Genomic DNA, 10133 nt, shown 5'->3' on the forward strand with positions numbered 1-10133 from the left:
CTAAGACAGTCAAATTCTTAGCAGTGGATGTTCCTTAGTAAGGATAGCAGAGGATAGATACTTCATTGAGAATTATTGCATTACCCTCAAAAGCATTTTCAAGCTATATGTTTTGGAAATAATACATTTACCCCCAAGGGATAATAGTAGTTATCAACACCAATGTAGACTCTTGACATTCTTTATGAACCCTGAAACTCCTGCGTAGAATAAATAAACAACATCCCACACACGCTTGTCACTGAGGGGCCTATCTCAAGCCTGGATAATATCTCTTCTGTGGAGGAAAGAAGGTCACTTTCTCTAGTCCTGATAAAGTACCGAACATATCAATAGTTTGTTATATAGTTCACCCCTCAAACAAATGGAGCTTGTGCAGGAAGAGACGTTGGGCAGGACCCTTCTCCTGCCCTCAAGTCCATTTGTGCATTTGTGAATACACATTTAGGACTCAAGATTAGTCCAGTTACTTTTCATTGGTGTTTTCAATTTAGACAGCCTAGATGGTCTAATGGAACATTGAAATTGGTGTTGTCCACAACTATTGACACAGTGCTTTCTAGATGCCTCTGGATCCTGTCTCAGCCTCATTCCAAGAGGCCATATTGCTTGTCATCAATTAGTCAATTATTAATTACACCTAGAGGTCCCAACCAAGATAAGGGCCTCAGAACTCTAGGCATTGTACAAAAACAAAGTTAGAGACAGTCTTTCTATCATAAGATTTACAGTCCTAATGGAAGAGATAAGTAAAGAATGTCAGATGAGCTATAGTATTATCCCTATTTTACAGCTGGGAAACTGAGGCACAGAGCAGTGAAGTGAGTTGCTGCTGGTTATACAGGAAGGGGTAGAACTGCAAAGAATTTAGCTGTCATGTTAGATGCCTTGGTCCAACGTTTAGGCAACACTGAAAGCTTCAAAAGTCCTGCTCAGATGCCACCTAATCCTGAAAGTGCTGAAACTCTATTTATCTGGTGTATGTATCTTGTAGTTGGATCATCCATTTCTCCAGACCGTAGAGAAGCTGCAGCTGGGTACTTACGGGAGACATGTGAATGCCAATCCATCGTCCCTTCCTAAATGCTATAGGTGTCATCAATGAAGTCCCCTAGGCATTTAAGTTTCTGCTGGGGGCATGTGCAAAGGCACCTAACTCCTAAAGCTGCTCAGTGCTTTAGCTCAGGCCTAAGCTCTTCTAGGAGCCTCAAACTAGGCATTCCCCTGCCTGTCTCATCTGCAGGGCCCAAATAGGCCTCACATAAAAGACAGCTGGGGGCAACCTGACTGGGAATTTTTGGAGCTGCCTGGTGTGAGTGAGCCCCAGAATACCCAATAGCTGGGGCACTCACTTGGGATGTGGGAAACCAAGTTCATATCCTTGCTCCTATCAATATTTGTTTATACAAAATGGTTCAGCTTTAGCCAAAGAGATTGAGAAAGCCCCTTTCTAGAATACCCAATAGTCTGGTGGTCAGGACACTAATCAAAGATATGGGAGACCCGAATTCAAGTCTCTGCTCCAAATCAGGCGGAGCAGTGACTTGAAAATTGGTCTCCTAGACGAGTGCCCTAACCAGTCGGCTATTGGCCATAGAGAGATTCACTCTTTCTGTAGTTGTTCATGAGAAAGAGCTGACCTGGATTAGATGCCTAACTCCAGGAGAGGGCACAAGTCTGTGACTCCCGAGAAGAGATAGGCTATTCCCTCTGGCCTGGAGTTAGGCACCTAACTATCTTTGGCAGGCATTTCCTACTGGTTAGGTTAGGTGGCTCCCTGGTAAGCTTGCTGGCTTTTGAGAATTCCTTCCTTAAGCACCAATCTTTCCCCATGAACCTGGAGCTGTGAATTCCACTGGAGCTGATCTGGAGCTGTGAATTCCACTGGAGTGCAGGGCACGTAAAAGGTAGACACTGCAGTGCTGAGGATTGGAATACCTAAGTTCTTTGGGGACCTTGCCTGAAGTCTGTAGCAGAGCTGGGAACAGAACCTATGTTCAATGTCTGAACCACAAGGTTGTCCTTTCTCTAGGCCTTAATGGGCAAGGCACTGTACATACATAACATAGGAGACAGTCCCTGCCCCCAAAGAACTTCCAGTCTTGCTTACAGATGCAATATACACTTTTCCAAGTATTAGTTCTGAACCAGTGGGTGGTAACTAGAAAGGAAAACTCTTTGATCCTTGCCACTGACACACACAGTTCCCTAGAATGGAATCTGTGGATTGTAAGAATGCAACTGCTTGAATTGGAGGCAGGGAGAACCCCTCTTCCTCTCCCTCTGAAAAAACAGCAGCATGTTTTTATTAAACAACCTGTGCCTCGCACAGTTAGCCTCTCAGAGTTACTGGGGCTTCTCCTTGGACTAAACAACTGGGATTCATCTCAGGCACCATTCCAGCATTGTTCAGAATCGCATGTTAGTTTTATTACTAGTGTTACTGGAAGTGATTGCTCCATGCCTCTCTTTACCTTTCTGCAGCTGCTAAATCTGCCCTAGCTGCAAAAGACTTAGAGTGTGGGCATGTGTGGAGCTGGTGCTAAAAATGGGAGGAGCGTCTGTGCAAATTCTGGGAATCCATGAGGAAAGCAGGAGAGGTTGTTCTTTCACCACCCCTACGCATTGCATCAGGGGGCCCGCCCCCACATTTAGCCTGCTCCCTTAAACTGCTGCTGTGAAGTGCAGAGGAGCCAGGGCAGGTTACAGCAGCCCGGACAGTGCTCGACTCCCTTCAGCCACTGACTCCGCACACACTCTACCTGGGAGCACACGTTGGTATAGACACAATGGTGCCGAAGTTACACAGCTGGGCTACCGCACATCTCCTGTGCTTACTCTTTTCAGCTTGCATGGCAGTAAGTGAAACTGACCAGTAAAAAAAGTGCAATGCCCCAAAAGTACTATAAGGAGAAAAATAACTAAAACATAATGTTTTTCCCCTTTCAGTATATTCCTACCAGAGAAAACTGCTGCATCTTAGATGAACGATTTGTAAGTAACTGTGTGATTCCTTTCTTCTAAATTCAGAAATTTAATAAAATCTTGTTGCGCTTATAATTAACATTCATCATTATTTTATTTTAACATGCATTGTTATTTTCAATAGCTATTGTTATTAAATGTATTATTATGCTTTAAGGTTCACTCTTAATAACAGCCTTCATTGTTCTAAAATTTACTGTAAATTCCATTATTAATAGTTGCATGTATTATTATAAAATATACTATTATCAATAATGTGTCGTTATTTTTAATATTTAATGCTAATATGCATTATCAGGACTGTCTCTACAGATTCTGATTCTACAGGCAAAGTAGCAAATACCCAGTCCTCACTGTCCACAGTCACCTACATAAATGCTTATTGAGTCGTTGACTGCCCTTAATATTTTCCTGTCCTAAGAGACCATCTGTTTTGCCTTACTGTAAAAACTGGACTGGTCCTTTATTATTACTATAATTTATTATTAACTATTATTGTTATCATGTTTAATTATTCTTTTCCCTTTAGGGTAGCTATTGCCCAACCACATGCGGCATTGCAGACTTCTTGGATAAATACCACAGTAATGTGGATAAGGATCTGCAGGTCCTTGAAAATCTCTTGCGGGACCTAACTAACTCCTCAGTTATAACCGAACAATTGATCCGCCAAATCCGACATCTGAGCCCCCCAGAGAAACAGACTCAGCCAAGTGAGAATATAAAAACAACTACAAAATTGAGAAAAAATATGCATTAATTTAGTTTTCTTACTTTTACATGTAATTGCATTAATATTTTGTACATATTTATACCTGTTCTACAGATGTGATTGATGGTTTTACTCAAAAGACCAGGAAAATAATTGATGAAATTATCAGATATGAAAACACTATTGTGGAACATGAAAATACTATACAGTAGGTATTTTTCACTTTTTATATTATCTAACATTGTCTAAGAATGCAGATCTGTTCCTTTATTTTATTTTACCAGCTGCAATTTTTCACAGCATTTCATTTCTGCTTATAAAGACCATTTTGCTGGGTTTTCTCTTATAACTGCATACTGAACCACAATTAGGAACTGATCCTGCATTTCTTGAATACCCACATCTCCTACTGGGTTTACAAGGAATACAGGCTATAAGAATATAGGAAAGTTTGGCTATTCTTTTTTTTTTTTTTCAATCAGTATTTTTGTTTAAGTAATTGTTCAAAATTTTTCTATTAATTATTCTTGGACTTCAGAGATATTAGTAACATGAGACTGTAACATGGATCTTACCAAATAATCTTACCACTGATGACAGATTTTAATTTTCATATTAGAAGTTTTTATTATATATTACATTTTTAATTAATATACTCTGTATAATATTAGACTGAATTGCTCTCAAATGTATTTACTCTTTTTAGAACATAAATATGCAATTGTTAGTTTTCATAATATTTATGGCTGTGGATACAGATTCCTGTTATCTTTTCATGTTATTTCAGGTTCCCATGATTTTATGAACGCCCAGTTTTATGAAGGTTTCAAGAGTCCTCCAAACCTTCATAAAATCAGGTTTCTGTTGTACTTTCATGCATCTTACATATTTTACCTCCAGAACTCAGATGTACAATTTTCACAAAAGAAAAATTCCCATAGAGCTTTATCTATGTATTGACTGCAGAAAGGGGCTTCACTGGTTAAAGAGATACTGGTCCAAGTTAAGCATGTGCTTCAGTGCTTTCCTGAATCAGGCAATGCGCCTGCTCAAATTTAAGGATGTGTTTAAGTACTTCATTGGATTAGGGCCAGAGTGCTCAGTATGTTGGAGGACTGAGCCATACACAAGGCAAAAGATATTCAAACAGCAGGGAGGTAGCAAAGGGATAAAATTTGGAACCGATCAGGTAAATACAATATCAGTTCTTGATACGTGAAATAAACATTGAATCATAGCGAAAATTCTAGAAAACGTGTATAAACATGGAAGCCCTCAGAGGTACTTGCAAAGGGCTAGAATGTGGCTGGGCATTATGCAACAGCATACGGAGAATGGGATTGCGGAGGGAGCCTACCCACTTTGTGTAGCCTTCCTTGTGCACCAGCCAGGCACTGGTTTTAGCAAATTATTATCCTCCCAGTGCACATGGGTAGCTCTGGAAGGCAGACTGCATGTCCAATTGCTTGTACGGGAACACACTGCATGCAGTGTAGGACTGTGGCTAAATACCACACTGTAGTTCAAAATGATTGTCTCCTGCTTTAAAGATTCTTGATCATTAAATAAAGCAACACATTTTAGATTCGTACATTAGATATGCAAGGCATATTTCAGGGAAATATGCATTGTTCTCATTAAAAAATACTGGCATGACACGTACGTTTTATGTTTTTCTCTTTAGGCAACTGACAGATATGTTGATATTAAACACTAACAAGATTTCACAACTAAAACAGAAGACTAGTCAGCTCGCGTTACAATGTCAGGAGCCATGCAGAGACACAGTCCAAATACTGGAAACAACTGGAAGAGGTACATGAAATGCTCATTGTGTGGCTTATATTCATTCTTATTTTAAGTGTTATCGATGGACAAAATAGTGAGAAGGCCATTTTAGTACTTAAAAGGATTAGCCTGCAAAACTTACTTACAGGAATTATTCTTAATCACATGATTTCTGTAAGGATTACTCATGGGAATAAGGAACACAGCATCATGACCAATATAAAGAACATTCTTCCATATTTTCATTTTCTTAATGCTATTTTTATGGCTATTTGTTTGATTGTTAGTTCTTCATTCAACAGAAATACTAGGCAGGTGTTCTGCATACAGTAGGCTGAGGAAGAGGTCATATTGTCTCATTTTTGCATGATTAGCCAGAATTTGACTATCCCAGTAAACCCTATATTTATTGGGTTCAATGGAAAAGGCAAGTACTTTTATAGAGTTATAAAAACAGGAAGGATATTATATTATAATATTTCTGCTCAGCCACACAGAGATACTTAGTCTAATACATTAGGCCTAAAAATGCCCTTTTTCTGACTGCAGAAACGAATACAATTATTTATTTTACATTCAAGTTACACTACCTAGATACTTATTAATAGCAAAATCCCGCTCATCTTTATGCAAGTCCCATGAACTTCAATAGGACTTCCTGTGTGAATGAGATGAAGACCTAGCCAACATAGATAACTTTGCCATAGTAATTATTATATGTACTGTATGTGTTGAATTGTACTCCAAAATGGTAGATCAGATACTTTTAAAACCATGTTTAAAACAAGATAAGACTGTAGCCAGCATACAAACAGTGGTGTTTGTTTATTGCAGATTGTCAAGACATTGCAAATAAAGGTGCCAGACACAGTGGTCTTTACTTCATCAAACCTGCAAAAGCTAAGCAGCAGTTCCTAGTCTATTGTGAGATTGACACATTTGGCAATGGATGGACAGTGTTCCAGAGAGTATGTCATTTGTAAATTCAGGTCATTAATAAATCTGATTATAAAACCATATGTAATTTACAAGGACGCTGCTTTGGTTGACTTTCTTTCTTTCTTTCTTTCTGAATCTGTTACCAGAGACGGGATGGGAACGTGAACTTCAAGAAAAACTGGGTTCAGTACAAAGAAGGATTTGGACACCTGTCACCGGATGACCAGTCAGAATACTGGCTGGGAAATGAAAAGATTCATTTAATAACCACTCAATCTATTATTCCATATGCCTTAAGGATAGAACTGGAAGACTGGGACAATAAAAAAAGGTATTTTACTAATGAGGCTTCTAAAAAAATCAACTTAAAACACACACCTGTCAGCTGTACTGATTTTTTAGTACAATCACAGATAGCTGTCTGTACTACCAGATCAGCTTGTACAACTTTCAGAAGAATGGATAATGCCTAGTCATTAACTCATTCATAGCAAAGTACCTTCTCTATCAGTTTATAAAACCATAAATACATTTGCAGTTGAATCTTCTCTCACTACCTGCAACTTTGTGATCAAAAAGGAAACTGTCTGTGCTTATGAAAGTTCCATGTTGCCATCTTCCTGGGAAAATATAATTTACTTTGCAGAATGTATCTGTTTCTTCCCTTCACAGTTTCTTCACACCCCATGTGGAACACTTAGGGTGTTCTACCTTTTCCCCTAGGTTAGCATGCCATGACACCCCTGACATCCCTTTTGATAGCTATCATCCTTCTAACTGATGGAAATTAGATGAGACTCCATTGAGCCTGTGGCTGTCATACTTCTCCACATAAAGAGACAGGTGTTGAGGGGTGCAAGCCATTTGCTCCTTCCAGGAGCAATTTGCTCCCACCTTCCCCATTTCATCCCAACATAGACAATATGACACTGTGATTATCTGTCTAATTCAGATCTCCTGAATGCCACTGCAAAGCACTACTCTAAGGCCACTGAGATGACTCACTTTACCTGTCTGTGATTATCTGAAGTTGGGGGGTACAGAATGGTTCATTACGATGCACTAAAGTGACGTATTATAATTTTGCAAGGAAATATCTTTTTTCTAGTTAGACACAGAGTGATACAGGAACCATCTCCTTATTGTAGTCATGGTCTGATTGTGTCTGTTTTGGGAATACAGTGTACACAAATTCACTGTTGTTTTTTTTAACAGTACTGCAGACTATGCCATGTTCAGAGTGGGAGCTGAAACAGACAAGTACCGACTGACCTATGCCTATTTTATTACTGGCGGTGAAGCTGGGGATAGTTTTGATGGTTATGATTTTGGAGATGATCCAAGTGACAAATTTTTTACATCCCATAATGGCATGCAGTTCAGTACCTATGACAATGACAATGACAAGTTTGAGGGCAATTGTGCTGATCAGGATGGAGCTGGATGGTGGATGAACAGATGTCATGCTGCTAACCTCAATGGCAAATATTATACAGGTACTGTGATATCTGGGCACCTTCTTCATATACAAAATAACTTCGTGGCTTTACAACAAATTCAAATGATGGAAAAAAATATTGTGTAGATTTTAGCTGTTTATTTTTGGCCATCCCATTCCTTACACTTCACAGCTGATCCTTGCTGCTGAGAGACACAGATTAACACCCTGCCTTTATTTGTTACTCCAAGTAGTCCTGCTGAGCCTGGAGGGGGAAAAACAGTATGCAAGAGCTAAAGCACAGGTGCTGTCTTCAACTGTTGCTAGTGGCAAAGACAGGAAGTTTCTCCCTTTGGTTTTGTGATTACAAAAGTGTTGTCTCCAGCAGCAGAGCCTGAATCATAATCCAGGCGGGGGGGAGGACAGGTTAAAAAAAAGAAAAACAAGGGAAGGGAGAAGATAAGAAAAAAAAGGGTGAGATGGGGAATTCAGTAGAGAAACAGACTTGATAGTAGAGCAATTTGTATGAATGGAGAAGAGGAGAGGGAATCTGCACTGGCAGTGTTTGGGATATACTGTGTACATGGTGATGTGATGTGGCAGAAAGAGTTTATCTGTATAAGTTTGGGACAACTACATTACTCTCAAATCATGTAGCCATGATGGAGTCATGTAGGTTTCATGCCAAGTACCAATAAAACCTTTATTCCACACCACACCACCATGGATTGATGGTTGATCTAGAGATTTCAGACCTTAAACCTATCACTCATGCAGGGCTGAATATTGGCTGTCTGCACCTGAGAACAGTGTAATTTGAGGGGAAAACTAGATTTGGAGAACGAGATGGAAACATTTTTTCTGGCAGGTTGGCAATTTTTACAATAACAGCAGTTTGAAGCTACTCAGAGATATGGAATGTTACAAGAAATCCTGGGGGAGATAGATAAGTAGGTAGAGGCAGTCAATTGTGTACAATAAGTGTAATTTAACATGGGGATTTACTACATACATGCATGTGCATATAAATTATTTTACGAATAATTTTATATTCTGCTGCAACTTATATTTTAGGTGGTACTTACACAGCAAAAGAGACCGGTAAAGCTGGATACGACAATGGTATTATCTGGGCAACTTGGCGTTCGCGGTGGTATTCCATGAAGAAAACTACGATGAAAGTCATCCCATTCAACAGACTTTCAATAGGAGATGGACAACAGACCAACGTCGGTGGTGCCAAACAGGTTGGATCAGATGGCCGAGGCGATATTTAGAAACATAACAGAAAGCAGTTATCAGTTCAAACAATAATATATTTATAGCTGCACTCTGAGTTCCAGAATAGCCTATAAAAGCTATCACTGTGCAGCTTTTTCTCAGAAAACCAGGCCCCAGATCCCATCAGTATATTTGTATAATTGAGTATCTTTGTACAATTGTTATTTCAGCTGACTGACAAATAAAGGGATTCGGTCTTGTAATCAGAACTGACTCTTAGCCTTTATATATTTTGAGCACTGTCCCGTTGAAATTCAACTAGTATAAATATATATGACCACCATAAACATACTATCATAATCATACATATTTCATCATTTGGTGCTGAATATTTTAATACTTTTTTCTTCTGTTGTAGGTTGGAGACATTTAAAGAGACAGTTTAACAAAGATTTATCTGGACAGGAAAACAAAATCTTTTACCTCTGGGATACTGACTTCATTTAAACTTCTTCAGTTCAGCTCTGGCTGTTAACTGATGCCCACTATTACAACAAAATCATTAAATGCCCTGCCTTTCTCCATGAGCAGGTTGCTGTGTCTGCTCTGTGCATGGTTATTTTTCTGTATTCACTTTCAATAAAATTTGATTACAAAAAACACATAAAACTTGCCATTAATGATCCAATAGCAAGCAAACAAATCAAAACAAATATTACAAAGGTTGAAAAGTTGTCCTAAAAATCTGTTTATAAACTGGTACTTTCCTATTATTAATTTAGAGACAAGCCATTGAAAACCATACACTGTTTTTTTTCACATTGTTATGCTTTCTTCAAAATGCCCATATTTAACTCTTTGGATACCTGTCAGAGGCAGGTACAACCCACCCAGGATTTGGTTACACATGGTGTTTATGATCTCAATGTGTCATCGTTATTACAGTCCATTTGTAATCTGGTGATAGGTTGCTGTAAACATGATGCCATCTCCCTTCTACCAGAGTCAGGCACAGTTTTTCCTCATTGTTTTTTACTGAGACTTCTTTCA

General features: G+C 38.9%; 1 protein-coding gene across 2 annotated transcripts; it reads left to right on the forward strand.

The window, feature by feature from the left end:
- The first annotated feature begins 2677 nt into the window (after nucleotides 1-2677).
- FGG (fibrinogen gamma chain) lies at nucleotides 2678-9752 on the forward strand. Of its 2 annotated transcripts, XM_067551860.1 has the most exons (10): nucleotides 2679-2858; nucleotides 2950-2994; nucleotides 3515-3698; nucleotides 3812-3905; nucleotides 5382-5512; nucleotides 6320-6453; nucleotides 6571-6755; nucleotides 7640-7920; nucleotides 8937-9109; nucleotides 9502-9752. In XM_067551860.1, exons 1-10 carry the CDS (start codon nucleotides 2790-2792, stop codon nucleotides 9514-9516), a joined length of 1311 nt encoding a protein of 436 aa, XP_067407961.1. In that variant the 5' UTR covers nucleotides 2679-2789; the 3' UTR covers nucleotides 9517-9752. The 2 variants fall into 2 exon arrangements, with proteins under 2 accessions (XP_067407960.1, XP_067407961.1); XM_067551859.1 differs by lacking the exon at nucleotides 9502-9752 and having other exon boundaries at nucleotides 2678-2858; nucleotides 8937-9352.
- Nucleotides 9753-10133: the final 381 nt, after the last annotated feature.

The sequence above is a fragment of the Emydura macquarii genome, unplaced genomic scaffold (assembly GCF_026122565.2).
Source record: "Emydura macquarii macquarii isolate MOO-44397 ecotype Brisbane River unplaced genomic scaffold, CSIRO-AGI_Emac_v2 contig_1363, whole genome shotgun sequence".
Lineage (NCBI taxonomy): Eukaryota > Metazoa > Chordata > Testudines > Chelidae > Emydura > Emydura macquarii.

What these genes read in the sequence shown, in the direction of transcription:
- FGG (XM_067551859.1), top strand. Translation starts at nt 2,790, where the DNA reads ATGGTGCCGAAGTTACACAGCTGGGCTACCGCACATCTCCTGTGCTTA. An exon ending in AGAGAAACAGACTCAGCCAA is followed by an intron (nt 3,699 to 3,811) that starts GTGAGAATATAA and finishes CCTGTTCTACAG; the next exon opens with ATGTGATTGATGGTTTTACT. An exon ending in GAACATGAAAATACTATACA is followed by an intron (nt 3,906 to 5,381) that starts GTAGGTATTTTT and finishes TTTTCTCTTTAG; the next exon opens with GCAACTGACAGATATGTTGA.